The sequence below is a fragment of the Drosophila subobscura genome, chromosome E (genome assembly GCF_008121235.1).
Source record: "Drosophila subobscura isolate 14011-0131.10 chromosome E, UCBerk_Dsub_1.0, whole genome shotgun sequence".
NCBI classification, from domain to species: Eukaryota; Metazoa; Arthropoda; class Insecta; order Diptera; family Drosophilidae; genus Drosophila; species Drosophila subobscura.
Genome location: NC_048531.1, coordinates 11,940,222 through 11,964,332, shown reverse-complemented (window position 1 = coordinate 11,964,332; position 24,111 = coordinate 11,940,222). Strand labels below are relative to the sequence as shown.

Sequence of the window (24,111 nt, the reverse complement as noted above, 5' to 3'; positions counted from 1 at the left end):
ATCCAGTGTGCGATGAAAATGAGAAACCAAATCATAATCTTGAACCCCTTGAATCTTGTTTGTACCATACTCATATATGTATAATGTATTTTCAATAATTCGTATAATTCAAAAAGCTCTGTGTACAAAGGACTTGGTTCTTAAACAACTAGTGGAAAGTATTTTGTATTCAAGAGATATACATACCATACATACACAAATATGTACATGTTACTACAAGTTAATCGGGGCTATTCATGCAAAATCCAACCCATGCCCCACAACTCCAATGTAGGGCTCTCCATTTTAACATACTACATGCTACTTTTATTCTAATTACGTTTAAACAAATTCAACTAAACAAAATGCACATCATGCTAGTTTCTCCAGTATTTTACAATTGCCAAACGGACTAGGCCAGGCTTCCAAACGGGATGATGGATGAAGGATGATACTCTCTTCCAGGCATTCAGGCGTCCAGGCATAGCCATTGCGTTGACTTCGAGAGCGGTAGGGTAGGGATAGGCTTAAAAGAACTTAGAATCTAGCGTACAATCATCCCTGGGTATTGCTAGAGTTCTCCTCGTTCAGCTGCATTTGCGCCAGTGTGCGTACGACCACACCACGATTGACGGGCGTCAGGCCTTGGCAGAGACCAACCACAGCGTCCAGCGCTACGTCCGGACAGTCCTATTAAAACCGGAGAATTCCATTTAATATTAATAAGTATTATTAACCAGCTGTGTAGCTGTGCTTACCTCGAGCATTTTCGAAATGGTTGAAATGATTGCATCCCGTCTCACGGAACTCACATTGCGGGAGACAATAGATTCTGTATTCGTTTGCTCTTCATACCAGGCCACCATTTCCTCATTCTTGTCCCACAGATATGCCTGCAAGAAGAAACGGAACGAAGGTTGGTGGATGGTTAAGTAAAAGAAATCGACAGATTTTGTTATCATTTTACCTCTGTGGCTCCCTTCTCTTCGACCAGCCAGCGTCTGAGCATCTGCTTGGCCTGTCCCACAGAGAGATTGTCCTGTGCGCGCAGTATCTTCTTGATGTAGGCATCCTCCAGCAAGAGACGACGCAGGCGCCAGTAGAGCCAACGTCTCGAGTCGCGCCATGGCACAATCTCGCTGATGCACTCCTTCTCCAGCATCCGTTCGGGCGTGTCGTGTAGGTCTGCAAAGTGCACGGCCACCGTATGATAGACATGCATCAGCATCGCCATACGAGACTTGATCTTCTCATCCACCTGTGCTGCCAGCGTTTTATCCCCAGCAGCAGTTGCCTCCTCGAGTTCTTTCCTCAGCTGCATGGAATCCGAAATGATAAAAATGGATTAGTCATCGAACGAACAACGAACAATTTCAGATGAAACTTACAGCAATTGTGGTCGCATCCAGGCGATTTATCGTCTTGATGAGGTCTTTTTCTTTGTATTTGATTTCCACAATACCCTCGGGCTCGAGGACACCACCACGGGCCTCCGGATCAGCATAGGTTTCCATATAGCGCGGATTGATCAACGAGTCCAGCACAGCCCAGGCTCCGCCACGAAGCTCGGCATTGGGCGGCAGGTAGATGAGCACCGGCTTCTTGTACTCACGCAGTCCGTCGACGATGTAGGCTCCAAACTTGACGATCTGCTCGTACATGTCCTTCATGCCGCCGGAGAAGCCACGCCAGTTCGCGAACACAATCAGCGGCAGCTCCTCATGGCCAAAGTCCTTGATGGCTTGCGCCGTCTTGTAGGAGGAATCGGGATACCACACCTGACCTGCCTGCTGCAGCGTCTTCGCCTCCGAATCCAGATTGGCTGGATCCGCGGGCATTTCCACCTCCACAGTCCGCGTCTCCACGGCAATCACGCCCACAGGCACACCTCCCAGACGAGCACGTCCCGTGACTACAGTCTTGGCCCACGGGGCCATAATCTCGCTCCACGAATCACGATCAAAGAAGCCATTCTCCCACTCATTGGCATTGGTGGGATTCACCCGACCGGCCAGCATGCAGCGCGGATCGTATGGCGACTTGGTGGGCATAAAATCGACGGGCCGATCAACGCGATCGCACGGCAAAACGATGGGCAGGTCGCAGCCAATGTAGGCAGGAATGTACGAGAGCCAATCGAGAATGGTGTACACGCCGTCCAGGTCGATGGCCTCAGTCTTGTGGGTCACGCCATTGTTGAACATGATCTGTGTGCCGCCCAGTTGGTTGTTTGAGGCGTACACCTTGCGACCGAGCAGCTGCAGGAAGAAAAAATATGAAGATCCACACATCAAGATTCTGATTCCAAGGACTTACCTTATTCAGGGCCGCATAGCCCGTGAGAATAATGTGCGAGTTGTCAATCTGAATGACCCGCTGACCCAGACGCACCACATACGAGCCGATGCCGATGGTGCGGCACGTGACCATTGCAATGGTGACAATCTCCTCGTACGCCTGCGACGTTTCGCCAGCAATCAAGCCAGCATAACGTAGATTTTCAACGCCCAGGCCATCGTCCTTGCCAATGATGTCGGTGATTTTGTAGCGCTGCTCTCCCTCGTCCTCGATGAGAATGGCACGCACCGAGTTGAGATTGGCCACCTGGGCATAGTCCTCGGTGGTCAGATAGAGGTACTTGAAGCCCTTGTCCGGCTCCTCGGGATCCTCCCATGCGATCTTGAACATTGCCTTCACCTCCTCGGCAAGTCCAATGCGTGCTCCGCTGTTTACCGATATATAAATCTGTGGGAGGGTTTTTGTTAAGTGATGAATAGTTGGAGCATGTAAATCTGTGCTTGATGCTTACCCTGGGCACTTTCCTTTCGCGCGCAAGCTGCGAGGCCTTGGCAAACAGAATATCCTCCTTGATGCCAAAGGAGCCAATCAGGTAGGTCAGATCATTGGCTATCACAATGATCTCGCGCCCATTCGGATACTCAGGCGTGGCCAGAACAATGCGCCAGGCCACCATGCCACACTGCAATATCAGAAGTTTATCAATAGAGAAGCCGCAAAATGCTGTTCGGGCTGCCAGTAGAACCTACATTGTTTTCGCCCGGCAGGCGCTGCATCTCGATGAGGGTGTCGCCCTCGAGGACCAGCTCCTTGCACTCAATCAGTATCTTGTCGGGTATGCGTATGTCCGCAGAGGGTCGGGCGTTGGAGAACTCCTTCCAGTGTCGCTCGGTCATCTGGCGGAACATGTCGGGCACATCGTACACGTAGGTGGTGCCGTTCGACTGCGCCTGGAAGCGCTTCTGCTGCAGAAAGTCTTTCGTCATGTAGGGCGTCGAAATGGGATGGCCATGCAGGGAGCCCTGCTTGTCTCCGTAGGCCTTGAACTTGATCTGAAACGGTATGCAAAAGGTATCAATCAGCAATTAGAAGGGATAATGAATTCGATGACACTTACAATTCCCGTCTCTGGCTCCGTTTGCTCCGTGTACATGGAGATGTCCAGGAAGTACCCAGAATCGTTGGCAATGCACAGGCGCACCGCTTGGGTGGGCGACTGCGGCGACTGCCGGATTACCATCTTCAGCTCTGCCTGGAGGACGCGCAGCTTCCACAGGCGGGGGCCGTAGCGCATGATCATCTTGGTGACGGACTCCTCAATCTTGGCCGGGTCCATGATAACGGTGGGCACGAAATTGAGAAAGATGTGATTGCAGTCGGTGCGCTTGGCGTGCGGATGGGAGAAGGCCACCTCCAGCTCGTCCATGGCCTCCAGCAGCACCCGTTCGCCCTCGTTTTGGAGGTACTCGAAGGATGCCTCCTTGGTGATGAGGTCCGAGTGGCGGATGATCGAGCGGATGAAGAAACGATAATCGGTCACCTCCTGCCCCTTCGACACCTTCGCCCTACCCAGATACAGATGCATCTTCTGGTTGGCCGTCGGCAGTGCCTCCAGGTCGTAGGTCTTCATGCGGTTCAGCTCCAGATGGAAGGCAGAGGCCGGCTCCAGATGCCGATAAATGCGATCCTCCTCGAACTTGTCGCGGGCTCGGTATGTAAAGAACTTGGGGAACTGGCGCTTCTTCAATGAGGCGAACGTTATCCTGCGAATGCGGCGCTGGAAGAGCTCCTCGTTGTGCTCCTTGCAGTAACTGCCAAAGATCTGCGCCATCTGCAAGTCGTCCATCTCTCCGGTCTCCCTCACAGCCACGCTCACAATGTGAATTGGCTCCGTGGACTTGGCCTCCTCGGCGGCATTGGCTCGAGTGACTGGATCCGAGAGCGACACGTTAATGGAGGTGCTGTGACGGCCGTCCGAGATGGAGTCGGCTGCCTCCACGGCCTCCAGCACCTTGGCATTGACCATTGCGGGCGAGACAAAGTCCTCGAGCAGGTCCAGTATCTCGTCCGAGTACATCTCAAAGTGCTCGAACGAATCGAAGGCGGCAATCGCTCCGGTGCGCACAAAGGAGCTGCCCATGGTCTCGGCCGCCGCCTGGTCCAACCCCTCCGGCGAGGACATGCGCGAGAACAGGCGATTCGGGTGTGCAGTGGGTAGTAGGAACTGGAAATGCACCAGCGGCAGGCCGCCGGACAGCTCCAAGTGCTGCAGGCAGGTCAGCTCATAGGAGGTGTAGGCGCGCCTCACGTATACCTCGAGGGCGGCATTGCACACAGCTCTGTTCGTGTGGTAGAAGAAATCGTGGAGAATGTCGAAGATCGAGGTCTCCGAGAGGATGAGGCGCTGCAGATTCTCCGGATGGAAGTCGTGGCCGTACATATCCACGGCGGACAGGAAGATCGACTCCATTTGGTTGTGGCGCAGCTCGTAGGCCGGCTGGTGGGCGGCAATCAGCACCTGGCGTGAGCGCAGAGCCACCCGCGAGTGCTCGGCCCTGTTCAGGGACGTCAGCTCGCTGAGGGTGTTAGCCAGCTCGTCGGTTAGGCCCGGCTCATTGGCCCACAGATGGTCGATGAGCAGGGTGACGAGCAGATTCTTTTTGGCCACTTGCGAGTGCGAGAATATCGTGTTGACCACCGTCAGCATGTCGTCCTTGTTGTGCTCGCGCACCAGGCCTACGCACTTGTCGTAGTGTCCGTGCTGGAACTGCGACTCCACGTCGTAGTACTGACGCAACAGCTCGTGAACTGCGGCCTTCATGCGGCCGCGAATGCCGTTGCGGTAGCGCTGCACCAGCTGCACAATGCTCTGGGTCGTCAGGAAGAAGACGTCGCGATCGGCGCGCTTCTGCAGGGTGGCCGCATGGCTGTCGATGACGCTGGCAATCTGCTGGGAGGGGAACTGGGCCAGCACGCTGGTGATGTTCCGCTCGTAGAGCGTCATCAGCTTTCGGATCTTCTTCTCCACGGAGATGGGAATGCGGCCCGAGATGGAGGCAATCACCTCCTGGAGCTCCAGCAGCGGCAGCGAGGGATCCCTCAGGCTCTGCATGAACTTTTCGATGATGTCGCGCAGCCGCTGGGCATTGAAGGGCTCCGGCAGGCAGTAGCCGGCCAGGGTGTTCTCCAAAATGTTCTTGTACGTGTTGTGGACGCGGTTCAGCTTCTCGGGAAGGGGCGCGTTCTCGGCCTGATGGAACTGGCCCTTGCAGGGCTGCGCCTTGGTCACCAGCGAGGGATCATCGAGCTCCAGGTGGCCAAGTAGGGAGCCGGGGTCGAGGACGGCGCCTGGACGCCGCACAAAGGTCACCGTGCCGGCCTCCTGGGAGGTGAGAGTCATCACCATCTTCATCACCTCGATCTCCGCAAAGGCCTGACCCTTGGCCACATGAGCCCCATCCTCCACAATCAGATTGATGAGCTTTCCCGCCGAGGGACTGCGCAGCAGCGAGGGATCGTTCTCCTTCTCAAAGACGCACGTCTGATTGCCGATGACGATGCGGTAGCGGTCCACTTCCTCCTTCATGTAGGTGGTGTACGAGGCGCCCTCGAGGGAGATTAGCAGACCACCATCGGACAGCCGGTGCACCTCGATCTCCTTGAAGGAGTTGTTCATCAGCAGGAAGTAAGAGTTGGCCCCGCTCTTGGCCGCCTGTACCTTGTACCGGATGCCGCCGTTGATCAGCTCCACGTCTATCACATTCGTTAGGGTGTTGGCCGCCTGGATCTGTCCCCTCTCCAGGGACGTTTGGAAGCTGGAGAAGGATTCGGTAATCTGGCGATCGGCAATGTGCAGAGCTCCGCACATGACGCCCAGCAGTATGTCCGGCTTCTCGGACTGCATGCGTTCGGCTATGAGCGCATCCAGCCAGGCCGTGTCGATAGTGTTCTCCAGGAAGCGATTCGTCTCGAGCAGCGTGATCAGGTACTCGACAGTGGTGCGGAAATCGCCACGGATCGACAACTCCTTGAGGGCAATCACGAGATTCTCGCGTGCCTGCTGCCGGTTCTCGCCCCAGGAGAAGCAGTGACCGAATTGAGAGTCGGCAAACTCGTGCAATCCCCCGGAGGCGGCCACACTGAAGTAGCCCCACACGTTCTTGCTGGAGCGGAAGTTAAGCTCCTGAACTGTGCCCGAGCTGGGCTTGAAGCCCTCGTCGGGATTCTCGGAGGTGATTCGAGCAGCGATCACATGGCCCGAGGGCATCGGCTTGTTCGGCGGATTCTCAAAGTCAATGATGGAGGAGCCCCACGGCGACTCGCCGTACAGCAAGCGAATGTCCTTGAGGCGGTACAGGGGGATGCCCATACCGATCTGGAGCTGGCAGGCTGGCAGATTTACATCGGCCACCATCTCCGTGCAGGGATGCTCCACCTGCAGACGCGGGTTCAGTTCCAGGAAGAAGTACCTGCCCTCCGGATCGTACAGATACTCCACGGTGCCAGCGCTCACATAGCCCACCATCTTGGCCAGACGCACGGCCGCCTTTTCCATGTCCTCGAACACCTCCGGCTGGGCCACAATGGCCGGTGCCTCCTCGATGATCTTCTGATGGCGACGCTGTATAGAGCAATCGCGTCCAAATAGACTGATGGCATTTCCGTACTGATCCGCCAGCAGCTGCACCTCCAAGTGGCGGGCGCCGCGTGCCAGCTTCATCACAAAAATGGGCGATCCGGGCACCTCCGCTTGCACCTGACGGAACAGGGCGGGGAACTCTTCGGTGGTGTCCACGCGACGAATGCCCTTGCCGCCGCCGCCTTCCGATGCCTTGATCATCACGGGAAAACCTGCAAGAGGGAGACACAGATAAAGATAAATAAAGCGCGTTCCACTCTAAGATTTTCATTGGGACTTACCAATCTTGGCGACTGCCGCCAGACCCTGCTCCACATTGTTGACACAGCCGCGGGCAAAGAGGTCGGTGGTGATCTTGATCTTCTTGCCGCTGTACTGTGCCTTCAGGTCGGAACCGGACCAAGGCAGCGTGGGTATATCGGCTGTTTGGGCCACAATCGAGGAGGCCACCTTGTCGCCGAGCGCCCACATGGCACGCTCTGGCGGCCCGAGGAACACCAGGCCCTCCTTGTGCAGCAGCTCCGGCAACTTTGGGTTCTCCGAGGCATGACCCCATCCAGCCCAGACGGCCTGTAATCATAATTTCATTCATAATCAATTCATTTAAACACCAAGGACAACAAAACTTTATAACCTCAGTTACGGATGATAGCACAAAATATTAAATAGATAATTCACACTGTGCAACAAGGTGTTGGTTTAATCCCCTTTTCATACTAATTAGTGAAATGAAGAGCCAACACACTCCACTCATATCAATTTTTAATATTATCGCTATCTTCCGCATTCTCTAAGTGTTTGCCAATTGATGGGTGGTTTAGATTAGAAGTGAAGAAAACAAACTATGAAAGCTTATTCGCTACGAAATTTGCTAGAAAGAAGGCTATCAGGACTCGAGACGCACACGCGCATTCTACTAAAAGAGTATTCAAAAGAATTGCTAGACATCTTCTCGACTTTTCTAAACATCTAAAGATCACGTAAATAATTACTACTTCTACAATTTCTCAGAAATTTGCAATGCTTGTAAACCATTATTAGCTATTCCCTAGAATACTCGAATCTCTACGGAATTTATATGCACTCAAAAACAGCAACTTTTTATCTCTTAATCAACTTTGTAGTATACACTCATGCTATGCTACTTATTTCTATATAATAAACTAAAAGTGCCCTATTAAGATCAGATATACAACAAAGCAAAAGTTAATGTGCAGCAACCGTTAGAGAAATGCTTTTACCTACACATATTTGAGAAGTGATCTCTTGCTATTTTCAGTGAAATTACTTAGCATTCGGAAATGGAAGATCTACAGCAAATAAACGTTTACGTGAATAACAAATAATATTCGTACGCTCACTTATGTGAAGGAATTCTAAAGGTACACAGAGGCAGGAGAGATTCCAAAAGGTTGAAGGTTACAACAGACTTTTTGTTGCACAGTGTTACAACCCATACACACACATAGACAATCTTTCGCTTTAACAGATATAAACAAACTTTTTGGTAGAGCGCTGGAGAGCAGTGTGAGAGCTTTTGCATTGGTATGCGATATACGACATACGATCGACTTGACTTTTTCAGCCCCCGGAGATCGACAAATAGTAAATACGAATCGTACGATGCGATGTGGTTAAGGCGCAACCAACCCAAACGGATTGACACTGGGCCGGCTACATCTATGGCTGGGCACTGGCGGCCTCCAGACGCAACTACTCACCTGCACTTGAGTGCGAAGTGCAATGTCCACAATGAGCTCAACATTCGCATAGTTGTTGTTGTTGGAGCCACCGGGAACGGGGACATAGTGATCGGCCATCTTAATGTACTCGGCATTCGCCTTCAGGTCCTCCGGCGTGACCATCACCACAAATTTGATGGCTCGCTCGTTCTTGAACATCTCGTAGGCCCATCGGCGAATGGAACGCATACACTTGACAGCCGCAATGCCATTGTTGGCAATGAGGACGCGATTTATGACACGTGTGCCGCCGAAACGCTTCACAAACTCCTCGGTGGTGGCTATAAGAAAGTCTCGATCCTGATGGCGATCCTGGCCCAGGCCAGTGCCTCGGGACATGCTCGGTCTGAAAGAGATTTAATAATCGATAAGTAAATATTCGCTTTAAAACAATGACTTTGTTGCTCAGTGTAGAGCGGAAGGTGAGAGCGCAATTTTAAAGAAGATTTGGCGAAACCGGTTCTGGGGCTACTACCTGTCAAATCGAATCGAAATTCTAGCAACAAATTTATTCTTATCCCTCCCATTTTATGTGTATTTACTTTAGGGTTCCAACGGTGGGCACACTAAGGAGTCCTGGCGTTGGGTTGCTGGTGTTGTTGTTGTTGTTGTTGGCACTGATGCTATTGATGCTGGAGCTGGGATTCATCTCGTTGTGATTGCTGTCGCCCTGTCCACAGTCCACGGCCACAAAGTGTGGAATGACTGGTGCGACCGATCCTGATCCTCCTGCACCCGCGCCTGCCTGTCCCAGCGGCTCCTCGCCAGACTCAACAAGTACAAAACGCTTACTGGCACGACGCTTCAACATGCTGGCTAGCTCAACGAGGGCCAATAGCATTCAGGGGTCACAGTGAACTGGCTGGGTGTAAAATGGCACACCCCCTTAGGCGAATTATGCAAGTCTGACTAATAACCGAAAACGGAGAAAAAACAAAACACTGTTTATGCCACACCACACCACACAAACACACACCAGTTCTTCTACCAGCAACACTTTCTCCGCACTCCGACGATATCACGATGACGAGTCGCAGGGCCACACGGCAGAAAATCAATGTCGAACGGAATATCCACTCCACACACGCGAGAAACCTATTTAGGCAACGAGAAATTCGGCGACTGCTAAGGTTCGACTTTGCTGCTGCTGCTGGTTTCTGCTTCTCTGACCGACGGAACCGACGACTGCTGTGCAACTGCTGGCGGTTCGGTTTCGAGCGGGCCAAAACAGATAGCCGGCCAACAGATAGTTTAGGCCACAGTTTGCTCAGGGGTCGCCTGGAGTGGAGAGAGAGAGAGAGAGAGAGAGTACCGATTCCGAGTCACAAAAAAGAAACAAGTTTTGAGGCAACGCTTTCCGTTATGAATGAAAACAAAATGTGACGGCGTCCCAAAGGCTGCGCTCTCTATCGCTCTCTCACCCAGAATGCTTTGCTCTCGCCCTCTCTCAGAGTACTCGAAAAAGCTTCGCTGCTTCTCATTCGCACTCTGCGGAAGCGCTTTGCTCCGTCTCTTTTTGATAAACTCGCGCGATATCTATGACGCAGTCCACCTGTTCTTTGTTTTGCTCAGTCACCCCATTCCCATACCCATCCTCCCCCCTGCGTTTGCCATGTGTGGAGGGTGGGGCGTGCCCCTCTTGGCGGCGTTCATACCTCAATCTCTTGCGTTTCTCCGATATATCGCCATTCGGCCGGGCATCGTTCTGCATCTTCTGAGGGAACTCGTCCACAGCTTCGCCAGCTTCGGCTGCCTTCTCGTCAATCTCATCGCCCACCTGACAGAGCCAGAAAAATGATTTAAATTCAGATTATCTGCTAGAAAAAGTGGTTGCTCCGGTGTCAAAGACCTACCAAGAAACTTGGACGCTCAGCGTCCGTGCCGGCCGCTGCATTTGTTTCCTCGCTCATCTCGTCTGATGTTTTCTTGCTGATGTCGACAATGCTGTTGTTGTTTTTGTTTTTGATAACGGTTGTGTTGTTGTTGTGGTTGTGGTTCTGGTGATAGCTCAGATCGGACAAGGCAATATCCACCTCCGATTTAAGGCTTTCGCTGGAGAACTGTACCTTCTTGATGCTGGCCCCTTTTGGGAATCGCTTCTCGTTCAGCTTTGCTGTGTCTCCCGCTCCTCCCTTTGTGGACGACGACAAACTGCTTGTGGCTGTGACTGTGACTGCGACTGGTGGTGCTGTAGCGGCAATCACGCTGGAGTTGGCTGGAAATAAATCATGGAAATATTGATTACTCTACGGATTATTATAGTAGATTGATTTGATTATCAGTTAAATGTGCTTGGTGTGACTATGGCCCTTCAAGTGCTGCTTATGGATTCATAAAGTGTTCACATTCTTACGATTAATCGGTGTTGTAGTTTCTGTTTCTCTGGCGCCTTTGGTGGTGGCCGCGTGGACTGGTCTTTTCTGGCCCCGGCCAAAGATCAGGGTGAAGAGGAACGCGAGAAATGCTGCCAGAGTGCCTAATAGTGTGATCAACATCGGCTATATCCAAAAAGCTGCTTTAAATCGGTGAATTCAAATTGGATTAGATAATGAATATCTTTTGTTTCCTGCTCCACTACGAATTATTGTACATATTATGTATGCCTGTTATGGGACAGTGAAAGTGCCAAAAATCTACATCAATGTTATCATAGTAGTAGGTCTCTCGTCTCGAATGGGCATTTTTCAAGTTCAAAAACTTTGCCACGCTTTTGTGGGCCAAAGAAGCAACGACAAAGCAAAACAAAACAAACCCAAACGAAAATGCTAATCTAAGCATAAACTAGTTAGCAGATACAATTAAGAAACCAAAAATCCATAATATAATACCCAAATACCCGAATCAAATATCGTTGCCAGGCCAAAGAATATCCGAAATCGGGATACTCTTTAACAAAACAAAATCCTTTGAACTGTGAGTGTTTGCTGTCATGTGGGAGCAATGGGAACAGTTGGAAATATTGACACGATAACTGGTGCTCCATAAGAATATTGTTTCTGTGAAGATTAGGACTCAAGGGCATTGAATTATGTAATTGTGATTTACGAAAATACGTAGGAAAAGTCAGAATACTGAATATTACAATGCAAAAGTCCATGGGTCAAAGGCCAAAGATTCCTGCGCTAATGACGTACACCTATGTATAAGTATCTCACAATTAATACCCTACGAAAGGGTAATTAAAACTACAAAATACACAAATTTATAATTTGGTTATTGGGGTGTTCAATGTACGGGCGCTTCGCATTTAAGTTTAAAACAAAAACCAAAAATCCAAAAAATGGGAGAAGGAAAATGAGAAATAACAAAAGCTGAAACACAAAAAATCCCCTGCACAGCGACTAGTAGTATGGTATGTGGAAATGCAAATTGGTTTTGCTTATAGAAGAGGTCAATGATTTTGCCATTACAATATATATATATGTAAGTGTGCCAGCCACCCAGAGCCGGGGCTTTGAAAGGCACAAAAAGGTGAATCGATCCACCACTAAGTAGCACAGGCTTATCAGGTAATTATGTAACAGTAAGCTACGGATCATTTTTTCAGCTTTTTGCCAGAACATTTCCTGGGAAGGATTTGAAATACAATCCTAGATCGGATGGGATATTTGATCTGTGAGTTTTGTGGCCCAGTTCTATAAACATTTCTTATTGCCATGCTGTGAGTCGTATGTTTTTCTTCCCGTCGATCCGATAAGAATTCTGAACTGAACTGCTCGACTGGTCTCGGAATCTCTTTCAAAAAGATTACTCAATCGCAGTAAGCACACACACAAAAGATTCAACAAATTCAATGCCAGGGGCAATTATCTTTAGGGCCACACTTTTGGACACTTTTTAGGGCCTTGACTCGCTTTTATATATTTTGTATGTATATTTAAATCCGAGTTAATGGGAGTTTTACCACTCTGCTTTTATGTTTCTGTATTTCTTTAACGTATTTCTGTAGACTACTGCATTCGTAGCTTTAGACGGGCACAAGTTCCGCACGAGTGGTACTGCAGTGACCGACGCTTAAAATCCAACTGTGGCGCTATGGGGACAGGCTCCTCGTCTGGAACCCACTATCGCGAGGGCTGCTGCCGCTGTCCAGCGGCCAGTGCTGCTGGCGTCGCTGTCACTATCGATATCAACTATACTGTGCGTGCATGGACAGCACGGGACGGGTGTGCTCTTGGTGTGTGCGTGTACAGGTTGTTGCGCCTGTATGTTAATCGCGACAGAGGGCCTCAGAGGTCGAGCTGTTTCAGCTGCTGCTGCTGCTGACTGGACAAAAAGAAAAGGTAAACGAGCAGCAGAGCACCGTGTTTTATTTACAGTTCGTTTTTGCTAGTTGCCATCCATTTTTCCATGTTTATTTGCAGTCCATAAGAGTCGATAGCGATCAGCTGTGTTTTACCGTTTCTCCGAAGCTCCTCTCCTACCCCTCCCACTGCGAGAGATTTCAAAGTCAAGGTTGCTGTTGCTGTTGTTGTTGCCGTTGTGTAAACCTTAAGCTGACCCTTTCCTAGTGACGACAGTGCACTTTACGGATGGAACATTAGCAAAAATAATCTATCAATTTGCAACCGTAAGTAGCCAGATGATTCTGATTACGCATTCGAGTTGAATTAGCGAGGTAATACAAAATTGATTATCTCGATTCAATTGCCCTGAGATGCACTTGAAATCGGAATTAATAACGAATTCAGCACGCTGCCACGAGCAGAACACGCGAATCTCTGGGATTCGTGTTTGTTTGGACATCAGCAGAGGTTTTTTTAAAGTCATAAAAGAAATTCCCGTCGACGACGCTTGCTCTCTATAATCTCTGCGATAAGCTCCATGGAGAATCTTCCGATTTTGGCATTGAAAACAGCCGACCGGTATGTTCCGACGAATTATTAATCATAATTGGTGCCGACGGTTATGTTCCCCGCTCTTCCGCCATCCCATGCCATCAAGTGGTGGGCCGCCAACGCTTATCAGAGGCTGGTGGAAATTTACTGTTTTGTATTGGGATCTACCAAAAAGTCGGTCGCATTATTCATGCTTGGCGCGTGGCCAGTAGGTCTGCTGCTGATACCACGGCCAATAATAGACCGTGGAGAAGGGGGGACGCCTATCAGCTGGCTGGTGCCAGGCCTCTCGCTCTGCCTTACATATGGATGCACTCTTATTAGGTAATGGAAGCCGGCTTGTACTGGGTCTGGAATGCGGCTGCATGACTGGCTTCCCATCCGCCCACACGCAGCATCACACACAAATCCATATATTTACTCTCTCTCTCTCACCTACATACACACATACATAGAGACAAGTCCATCGCGCGATGTTCACAGTCCAATGGGAATCAAGGTCAGTAACAGTGGTGAGAGCGAAAGAGAGTGGCGAGAGCAAAAGCACAACATATTGGAAGGAAAATATGCTGCCCTGTACTTTGATTGATGGAACAAAACACAAAATGTGGACTTTAACAAATGAATGCAAATGATAAACAAACGGAATCTTGATATATGCTAGGTCCCGACAGTTCCCAGACATACATAATAATGCCTCTCCCCAAAGGGTGAATAACCCCCAGGTGCGGCCACTGTTGTTATTTGCATATGCGCATATTATCTCTGCCGCTGCCACTAATCAGATCGTAATTACACGTTTACCGACTAGATTACCGCACTCTCCAACGACTTACTTTTCTCCATCGTATTGCGCTGCTTTCCACGTTTCTTTCTGTTAGCAATTTTGTTTTGTGTAACTGTTCTTTTCCGGGTGGGAAGCTCTGGCCTGGCTCTGTGTTGCACTGAGATTTTTGATTCCGAGGGGAGTGTTCCTAGCACTTTCACGGCACTGGCAATGATCGTGTGGCACCGTTGATTAGTGGCCCGGGTATGATCAATGGGGCAGCTTGCCTGCTTTTCTCTGTTCTTTTACTTTTTCCACTTGATTTTTTCGTATTTCACGCGTAATTCAGACTACAGCGCCAATGTGACCGTTTTCCCGCCCCAGAAGAATATAAACAGAACAGACGAAAAATACTGCATATACCAAAAACAGCTGACTGAAGCAAGTTTACCCTCACAGGGTTGCATTTATCTGCCATTATCTGCAAACCGCGCGTGCATTTTTGTTTTGTTGCATTTTTTTAGAAACAAATCGCACGAAAGAAAGATGTTCGATGTGGAGCCCATTATTGCCGACCACAAGGATGTCATACACGACGTGGTGTTCGACTACTACGGCCGCCGCATGGCCACCTGCTCCAGCGACCAGACAGTGAAGGTGAGTTATCCGCCGGTGGTGTAAACATTCGCCTCTACGATACAAAAAATCTACATTTGCAGATCTGGGACGAGGATGCGCAGGGCAAGTGGAGTGTGACGAGCAGCTGGAAGGCGCACTCGGGCTCGATCTGGCGCGTTTCGTGGGCTCATCCGGAGTTCGGCCAGGTGGTGGCGACCTGCTCCTTCGACCGCACGGCCTCCGTGTGGGAAGAGGTGATTGGCGAGAAGGTGTCCACCACGAACACGCCGACTCGTCGATGGGTGCGCCGCACCACGCTCGTCGATTCGCGTACCAGCGTCACGGATGTGGAGTTTGCCCCAAAATACCTGGGTTTGCTGTTGGCCACCGCCTCCGCGGATGGCATCATACGCATTTATGAAGCGCCCGACATAATGAACCTCTCCCAGTGGCCGGTGCAGCATGAGATAGCCAACAAGCTGCCGTTGAGCTGTTTGTCCTGGAACACATCCACCTACATGGTCACACAACTGCTGGCGGTAAGTAAATGATTCAGCAAAAGGATCTCTTAGCCCTGTACGTCCTTTCTCTTACAGGCTGGCAGCGACGACTCAGCCACGCCCACGGGCAAGGTGTTCCTCTTTGCCTACAGCGACAATGCTCGCAAATGTGTGAAGATTGACACTGTAAACGACATCACGGACCCCGTCACGGATGTGGCCTTTGCCCCAAATGCCGGACGAACTTTCCACATGCTGGCCGTGGCCAGCAAGGATCTTTATATAGTTAATCTTCGCGGAGTGACGTAAGAACGAGCGAGATTTTACTGCTAGAACTGTCCTAAAATGTATGCATTTTAGGGATTCCACGGGCACCACCAAGCTGGACATCCAGACGGTAAAGTTTAGCGACCACAACTGCCCCGTGTGGCGCGTTTGCTGGAACATGTTGGCCACCATGCTGATCTCTACCGGTGACGACGGCTGTGTGCGCCTCTGGCGCATGAACTACAACAAGCAGTGGAGGTGTGCCGCAGTCCTGAAAGCAGAGGGCGGTGGACCCACCTACGAACCGGCTCCGCCAACTCCTACGCTGGCTGCCACCGCCTCGGCCACTGCCAAGTTCTACAAGAAGGGCACCATTGGCAACCAGGTGCCGTGGCACTAATGGATCAATTAATGTTGTAGATTGCTTAAGTTCCGCATTAAATAAAATCTGAGAGTTGATTCCCCTTTTGTGATGACTGTGTGGATCTCATCCCACTTACGCCTTACGAGTGGAGCGGCCATCCTGATGCAGCATCCGTGTCCGTTGCAGCAGCGGTTCAAGAGCGTCCTGGTCAACATTTCTCCCGATCACATTTTACGGAACTCTCACTCTCGGGTTACATCACATAAACGTGCGGAACGCGTGCAGCAGCCGCATGGCTGTGTCATAAACGTGTTCCCGGCAAAACTGAAACAATTCGATTATTGATTTTGTGAAAAGTCCACAAAATATAAATTTAAAACAAATCAAATGCGTTCACTAACAAAATAATAAACGAAATTCGCGCTCTTGCTTCTTGTCAGATCTGGTACAAGGCGTATTCGAACAAGGTGAGGCCACTCTCATACAAGAATTTCTGAAGGAATCACAAATTTCGTTGAAGTAAAAGTGTGACCATTCAACCTGCACAAAATCGGTTGTCAAACGATTATTTTGGACTCCATACACATGTTGATTTGCGGTAACAGTTTCAATTGCAAAGCCATACAAATATGCAAGCAATTTTTGGAGGCACTCGCCAACTATGCCCTACCTTTTATTAATAAGCGATGGAACTGGTGTGCTAACGGATCGCTGGGCTATTTTTAAAAGCATGGGAAAATAAAGAAAGGGAGAATGCACCAGGGGGGGAGAACGATGGAAAAAGAGAACTCACATATTTCAAGTTCATTTATTTAATTGAAATTGAGTTGATTTATTTGGACGCATATTTTGGTTCGATTAATCAACCCCACACAAGTTAAATGATCTACATAATCGCCGATTTCCCATCCTCAAATCAATGGACCATTACGGCGCACATGGAAGGAATCCTTTTCAGCTGCACATGTGCATAAATTAAACAATCCCAACAAGTGGCCAGCTTTTATGGATATTTCCGTCACCTTTAACACGAAAATCCATTCAGGAAAATACATGGCAAAACTATTCCACTTAATTGACTCGCACCGCAATAAAAACGAAATCATTTGACTATTTATGACATCCATTCACACAATGAAAACTACACCAAAGCACACTCCACGAACATCCATCCACCCTGTGGCAGGTCCTGCTGGTAATATCTGCTCCTGTGTGCTTGTAGCCTGAACGTAATCCAAGGAATGAAACCCACTTCGTATCGCTCTTTCGGTTTTGTAGCCACTGCACTGCCGAGGACAGTAAAACCACCCCATCAAAGTGCCCCTCCCCGACTGTCCTGTATCCGAATGATTGTCTCTAATTGGAAGTTGTGACGTGTGTATTATGCTGATGGTGTTGACGCCGATCTTCGGGACCCACCCTCGACTGCGATTCCAATACGGGACTTGCTCTCTCCGCCCTGGGTGGTGGTTAATCGCAGACCGGCGTGGGAAGTCAAAGCTCAGAGGTCTCTCACTCGGTCGTGCGAGTATTGACAACATTTATTTTATATGTGTTTAGCTGGCAAAAAGAAATTAATGCGCAAAAGATTGTTTCTTCGTGAGCGGCAAGCCAAAAAAACAGTTATCCGTGGCAGTTTAGGGGTGGCTGGAAATCAGAATATTCCCACAGAATGAAGAGCAATTATGGTTGCTCGGTTGCAAATGTAATTTCGGGATTCAAGTGTTTTTCGAGTGTGGAAAATGAACTATCATTAGTTTTAAATGGAAAATATTGAACAAGTTTCCAAGTTCCCATAGATACCAAGAAAACTTAAACTTAATTGCATTTATTAGAAACCAATAACGAAATATAATTTTAAAATATCTCTCATTATAGAACGTAAAAGAATAAATTGTTAAAAAATATATACATATGTACCTATGAAAAACACACGTGTGTGCAGTGTTCAGTGGTGACAGAATCTTGAGCCCTTTCCGGTTTTCAGTTTTGCATTTTGTTTCGTAAATTCTTGTTTCTTCTGTGGCTCCCGGGGTTTCGGTGAGGGTTTGGTTCGACCCTTGCACCTTGTGGCCCCTGTTTCCTAATTACGAGCGGCGAACGTGCAGCCGGCTTAACTAACTCATTTGGATTGTGTTTGTCTCGGTCTCTGTTTTTAGTTAGCCCTGGCCATAGACACACAGACACACAGGTATATGGGGTATGGGGTATACGCGTATGCCTGCGCTTATGCAAATTTCATAAACCATAAACAGCATTTCCATTTGGACACGCAGGACTGCCGTTGACCCCCATCGTTTGCTGCTGCTGCTGACCAACGGTCAGTGGCAGCTTATTAGGCGCGATTACGGCAGGAGGGGATTACTTCCAGGCCAATAGATATGCAGCAATACGACGAGGGTTTTGGTTTGCTTAAAATTTGAGTTTCATGACGGAGTGGGAGGCCGTCGATGATCGATTATATTATTTCTAGGCGTTCGGCGGAAGGTAGCCAAAGCGCAGGCGCGCCTGCTCGTACAGCATGAAGGTGATGATCGTGTTGGGACTCACTCGCAACAGGGCCGGAATGAAGCCCTTGTAGAATGCCAGCGGCGACTGCTTGAAGATGCTCAGGACCACCGCCATAAGGCTCGAGTACTCGCCCGGCTTGGCATTCATGTACCTGGTCTTGATCACGTCGATGGGCTGCGTCATGATGGTGCCAATGCAGCCAGCTATCGTAGAGGTTAGAAAGTGCAGAGGCAGACCCTCCTCTGTGCGGAAGGAGCCCTGAATGAGCTGCTTCACCTGGTCATAGGTGGCGTTAGTGCCTATCGTCAGCACCACGGCTCTGGTCACAGCGGGCACGGCGCCCCGAAAGAGACTCTTGACGCCCTCCTCCTTCTGTATGCGGTACAGCCCATCGAAGACGTGCTTATAGCTGGGGAAGCGATACGTTTGGACTCGTCTCTGATCCCTCCATATGTCCGATACTCACTTTCGCCGCTTCTCCGGCGGCATCTTGATGTCGTTCTGCAGCCGTACCGTCACCACATCGCCAGGCACACCCACAATGCCTCCGAAGATGCCGGCAAAGATCGCCAGCTGCACCTTGGCACCGACATTGCTCGAGTCCACGAACTTCTTGCCGTACTCATAGAGGGCGAAGCGGGCCGTCGTGTAGGTTAGCTGTCGGAACCAGGAGGCAGAGATGCCGCTGTAGAAGCCCGCGAGCCCGCCCTTCTGGTAGATGTTTGATATGACCTTTCCGACCGAAACCCTCTCGCCCTGCGTCTGCGTCTGCAGCTGCACTTTGACCAAATCCAGCGGATGGGTGGTGGTCACCGCAATGGCCGAGCAGACTCCACCCGACCACCAACGCGGCAGACGCTGCTTGTCGATATCTGACATGGATCGGTCGATTGGTTGCTTTGTGTGGAATCCTGCAACGATACCGATTTCCACATAGCACAACAAAATTACAAATCTGTTTTGGATTCCATCTCTCTCCAGGCCGGCTTTCTTTCTCTAGGATTTATGCTACGATATGGCATGAATTTCCACTCGTATTTATATTTAGTTCTCATTCTTTCTTATTAAACAATTTCCTTTATTTACAATATTTTCACAAAAGGTTCATGGATCTTAACTCTAGATGATTGATGGCTGCTTAGGGCACTAGGTAATGTGCCTCTTCCTATATCCAATCTCAACAAGATGATCTCTCTAGGATCTCTCTGGATGTGGCTAGACTTACGACTATCACACTGGGTCCTGACTAGACTCTGTTTGGGGCTTTCCATTTACATTTCCATTTTTCTGATCATGTTTCTATTTTCTGCCACCTCTTCAATAGGCCATCTCCGCTCCCCAGGGTCGATAGGGTTTGGCACCGTTTGGCGTGGCATATTGCAGGACGCTGGCATTGTTGTAGTCCTGCCCCCCGCTCACGGGATACTGGGGAGCTGTGCTGTAGCTGAGGCTCTCGCCGCTGGCTGGAGGTCGGTGGCTGTTGGTCAGATCGATGTAGGTGGGAATCTGTTGCTCCGGATGGACAACCGTGTGATCGTGTGTATAGTGTTGTTGTTGCTGCTGCTGTTGTTGCTGTTGTTGCTGTTGCTGTTGCTGTGGCGGCTGAGGCGTTGTCTGAGTCCGGACATGGGTGGGAGGTTGCTGTTGATGTTGCACCTGTTGTTGCTGCTGTTGCTGCTGCTGCTGCTGTTGCTGACTGCTGGTATCGGAGTGCAGCTCATGTGGTGGCAGCGGCTCACCATTGACACCACCCGATCCACTTGTCCTGGACACACTTGTCCTTCCACCATGCTGCTGCTGCTGCTGCTGCTGCTGTTGCTGCTGTTGCGGTTGCTGCTGCTGCGAGGGCGATGCACTCAGCGTTGGGTAGCTGTGCAGTGATGAGCTGGAGACATAGGCACCTACAGGATTTCCGGCAGTCGCATAGGTCTGGTAGGGAGTGGCCGCACAGCTGGCGGTTGCCTGGTAGCCGACGGCACTGGCAGCAGAGGCGGACCATCCACTGGGACTGGCACAGCTCTTGGCCGAGAGTTCCCGCTGCTGCACAAAGTACTGCAGGTGGGACATGAGGCGCAGGCGCAGCGGATCCTGGATGTCCATGCCCTCGATGGTCACCAAGTAGCGTGCCACCTCGGCTGCGCACTCTCGGAACCCGATGATGTGGTAGTCCATGGCCACGCGCTGCGGGTCATAGCTGAGCGAGTCCAATGCTGCAACAAGAAGAGGAGGCGAAAGTCAATAAGCTGTCTAATCCGTCGTCAGAGACCAGAGCAAACAATTAAAATAGTTGTTCCCACGCGACTGCCTAAACAACCACCCCCATGTCCTTGTTCGGGATGGGACAAGCCTCAGGGCAGGGGGTGGCAGTGCTAATGCTAATGGTTGGCCTAGGGGTGGAAGCGCCCTGTTCGCCCGCTTCTGGGTATAAAAAGTGAGCGGTGTAAGGGCAGTGGGAGGCGGGCAATGAGCAGCGTGGGAAGCCCCGAGATTCGAGATTCACTTGGGCGGCCCAGTGTTATTGTCTCTGAATTTTGCGGCAATCATAATATTTTTCCCATAATGCCAGCCGGCAACCCGCACCCTAATCCTCCCTCCCGTTTATGGGAACAACAGGTTGGGATTTATAATGAGAGATTTCTAATAATTTGTGGAACATTTATCCCAGTTTAGTGTTTCAATTTGTTACCAAAGTGGCGGGATCCCGATCCCTAGCGTATCCGATTGTGTGGGATATCATTTGTGGAATTATTAATTTAAATGGCAACTTGAAACTGATTCTTAGGACTCTGTGAGAGAAATTGTGAGGCTTTTTTTTGGCTAAGAAAATGATTCAAATTAATATTCAACATCAGCTTTATCCGTTGTAAAAAAATAACATTATTAATTGCCCTTGAACGATCACTAAATATGCTTTATCTTGAAAACTAAACTATGGCTTGAAACTGAAAATAAAGTTTACTAATTCCCACTTTCCAAACTTTCTTTTATGCCCTTAATACTTATTCTTTGATTCCTTTTCCCACAGGTACGAATTTGAAACTTACTTTTTGACTGCAAATTCTTGAGATGCTCCACCGTGAGCTGGAGTATTTCGGCCTTCTCCAGCTTGGCGGATCCCTGCTTCTCGTAGGCCGAGGGCACCAGACGCTTCAGTTCGGTGAGCGAGGAGTTGATGCGATCGCGTCGCTTCTTCTCGATGACTCCGCGACGCTTCTTGCGGCTCATCAGTTGGCAGCTACCCGGCTGACTAGGAGAGATTCTGTAAGCGAAACAGAAATAGAACAAAATGTTAGTAAGAAGAACTCAGATAATTTTTGAGCAGATTTCGCATACGCACTGTTCTTTGGAGGACTCCTCCGAGTAGAGGTCGTCGCAGTCGCTCTCGGAGAGCGCACGCTTCAGACTGTTGTGTCCGTGGCTGTGATGGCTCTGCGGCGGCTGCACCCAGTGGCTCTGGGGGGTGCTGGCGGTGGCTGGCAAGGCCACGGCCGGACCTGCGGCATATCCCCAATGGTGGAGTGGCGCATTCGCGTGCATGTTGTGGTCCATCTTTGTCCTTTGTTGATCCTGCTGCACACTTGACACTTGACTGAGAGCACTGGGCGATTGTCCTATCACTTGAGGTTCTTTCTTGCACTTGGACTTGGACTCGGAACCGAAGAGCGGAGCTGGCTTGAGCACGTGACTTATCGTGTGCGCGAACGGCGTTCGACTGATTTTGCAGCACACGACTAACGGACGACCTGCCCGCCGTTGCCGTCGTCGCTGCCGCCGCTCAACCCCTTTCGAACGCCGCCGGCAGCCGCCCAATAAGATGCAGCAGCAACCACCCCCTGGCAACGCGTGCCGCCGCTCTCCAGGATGCTTAGGCTGGGGGTAGGTAATAGTCCACGATGATCGCTGCTAGGTGAGAGAGACCAACAAATGAACAAGGGCGGACAGCGTGCGTGGCAGAGAGAGAGAGAGGGATGACCTTGGAGTGAGCAGCGCGGAGTTAGCGTGCGAGAGGAATAGATGGAATGAAAAGAGCAATCACTGAGCCGGCTTTATATCCGCCTGTCATCGATGTCGATGGCATCAGCATCAGCATCGGTATCGGCACCAGCATCATTGCCGTGGGCGTCTGTCTGTCTGTTTGTCTGTCCGCCTGCCCGCCGGCTGACTTGTGCTGCCACTTGCTCCTGCTGCTGCCAGGCCCATGAAATGGCTGGAACTGGAGCACGCGACCCGAACAGCGGCCGGTCGTGTGGCATTGGACCTGGCGCCGTGCCCCAACAAGTGCAGCGGACGACGTTGACCTTTATCTGCATACAAACACACGTCCCGTGTTTGGGCCAACTTTTCTAGGTCAGTGTTGCCTCAAGGTTACGGGAGCCGCAGACGCACACACAGCCACCGCCGACGTACCCCAGTGCGGGGACAAGCCAGAAGGATGCGTGGACAGGTGCCCGAAGGCGGTGTGGTGTGTTGACCTAGTGCCTCGGATGAAATCGATACATTTCCATTGTGCAGTGGCCATGCTAATTGTAAGGCACTCAAGGAGGTGAAGCACGTTGTCTTTTCCAAAGAGTAGATAAAATCCTCATACTTAGAATTTGCAAAATACCTCCAAAGTCTGTGCATTTTCATTTAATCTGCAACCTGATATGCAAAATTTAAAGGTTTGAAAGAAATCCAATGCAAGCAGGTATCAATGCAATATCTTCACGTAAAGATAAATCGAGCCAAACTTAAAGTTTTCAAGCATTTTAACCACGCAGCAATTGCGGTGGCTTATCAATAGAGGAAGCACCAAGACATTGAGAGCTTAGAAGCGGTCTGGCTTTACGGTGTGCAGATGTGGGGAATACTTAGCTGCAAAGTCAAATTAACAACGCATACAGGTGCAACAACATCGCGCTATGGGACAAATAACAAATTGCTAACTTCTTCCAACAATTTGTGCAGAACAAAAAGGCAGGCTTCCACATTGAAAGTGCTCAAAGAATCCTCCCACTTTTCTACCTATCTTTTTGACTTTTAAATTCAATTGTACATATGTATGTAGCTACGTAGCAATATAATTATTTGTTGATTTTTTTAAATTGTTTGCTTCTTTAGGAATGCTTTAAAAATCTAGCTAGATATTCAGATTTGCGTTTGAACGAATACAGATCCTGCAGGTCTTTTCACCTTTGAACAAATATTTTGTTTATGCGCTATAGTCTGTCAATCAATTATAATCTGCCTTAGAAAAATCATTAAGATTAAGAAATTAATATAAAATGTCTGCAGTTTCAATTGCATTCCATTCCCCTCTCCACAATATTGTCGGCATCAAGCAATTGCCATCTAAATGTGACCATTTCAGATGTGATATCCCAAAACTCTGCTCATTTCCGTGGTGGCGTATGCTTGATATTAATGCTTGAGCTCATATCAATTTCGAAATGAATTGAAAATGAAAAATAATAAAAAAGCGCTTTTAATTTGATTCGGCATGCTGTCGCTCAGGTTTCAAATGTAACAAAAAGTAAAGTGAAAATGTTTAATGGCCAATGCCAGGGCCAGCGTGGGACAATCTCTAAGCGGCGGCAACTATGGAACTGA

The 24,111-nt window shown here is 49.7% G+C and overlaps 4 protein-coding genes across 7 annotated transcripts; 1 reads left to right on the top strand and 3 right to left on the bottom strand.

Moving 5' to 3' along the window:
* Nucleotides 1-79: 79 nt before the first annotated feature.
* On the bottom strand, nt 80-14,606 carry LOC117891610 (acetyl-CoA carboxylase). 3 transcript variants are annotated; one of them, XM_034797144.1, is made up of 14 exons: nt 12,563-12,692; nt 11,012-11,170; nt 10,512-10,873; nt 10,314-10,435; nt 8,638-9,004; nt 7,198-7,486; nt 3,395-7,128; nt 3,027-3,329; nt 2,789-2,959; nt 2,296-2,724; nt 1,368-2,237; nt 947-1,294; nt 738-872; nt 80-669 (listed from the first exon to the last, which is right to left on the bottom strand). In XM_034797144.1, the coding sequence occupies exons 2-14, from the start codon at nt 11,151-11,153 to the stop codon at nt 535-537; spliced, it is 7,407 nt and encodes a 2,468-aa protein (XP_034653035.1). In that variant the 5' UTR covers nt 11,154-11,170; nt 12,563-12,692; the 3' UTR covers nt 80-534. The 3 variants fall into 3 exon arrangements, with proteins under 3 accessions (XP_034653035.1, XP_034653036.1, XP_034653037.1); XM_034797145.1 differs by lacking the exons at nt 11,012-11,170; nt 12,563-12,692 and adding an exon at nt 14,333-14,606 and having other exon boundaries at nt 528-669; XM_034797146.1 differs by lacking the exons at nt 10,314-10,435; nt 10,512-10,873; nt 11,012-11,170; nt 12,563-12,692 and adding an exon at nt 9,201-9,592 and having other exon boundaries at nt 528-669.
* On the bottom strand, nt 9,723-22,222 carry LOC117891612 (hairy/enhancer-of-split related with YRPW motif protein). Of its 2 annotated transcripts, XM_034797149.1 has the most exons (4): nt 21,860-22,222; nt 21,567-21,781; nt 20,311-20,732; nt 9,723-9,802 (listed from the first exon to the last, which is right to left on the bottom strand). In XM_034797149.1, exons 1-4 carry the CDS (start codon nt 22,069-22,071, stop codon nt 9,758-9,760), a joined length of 894 nt encoding a protein of 297 aa, XP_034653040.1. In that variant the 5' UTR covers nt 22,072-22,222; the 3' UTR covers nt 9,723-9,757. The 2 variants fall into 2 exon arrangements, with proteins under 2 accessions (XP_034653040.1, XP_034653039.1); XM_034797148.1 differs by lacking the exon at nt 9,723-9,802 and having other exon boundaries at nt 19,580-20,732.
* LOC117891611 (nucleoporin seh1) lies at nt 14,735-16,106 on the top strand. The gene is made up of 4 exons (XM_034797147.1): nt 14,735-14,919; nt 14,982-15,419; nt 15,477-15,685; nt 15,741-16,106. Exons 1-4 carry the CDS (start codon nt 14,809-14,811, stop codon nt 16,045-16,047), a joined length of 1,065 nt encoding a protein of 354 aa, XP_034653038.1. The 5' UTR covers nt 14,735-14,808; the 3' UTR covers nt 16,048-16,106.
* On the bottom strand, nt 17,955-19,444 carry LOC117891614 (mitochondrial dicarboxylate carrier). Its single transcript, XM_034797151.1, has 2 exons — nt 18,989-19,444; nt 17,955-18,931 (listed from the first exon to the last, which is right to left on the bottom strand). Exons 1-2 carry the CDS (start codon nt 19,399-19,401, stop codon nt 18,481-18,483), a joined length of 864 nt encoding a protein of 287 aa, XP_034653042.1. The 5' UTR covers nt 19,402-19,444; the 3' UTR covers nt 17,955-18,480.
* Nucleotides 22,223-24,111: the final 1,889 nt, after the last annotated feature.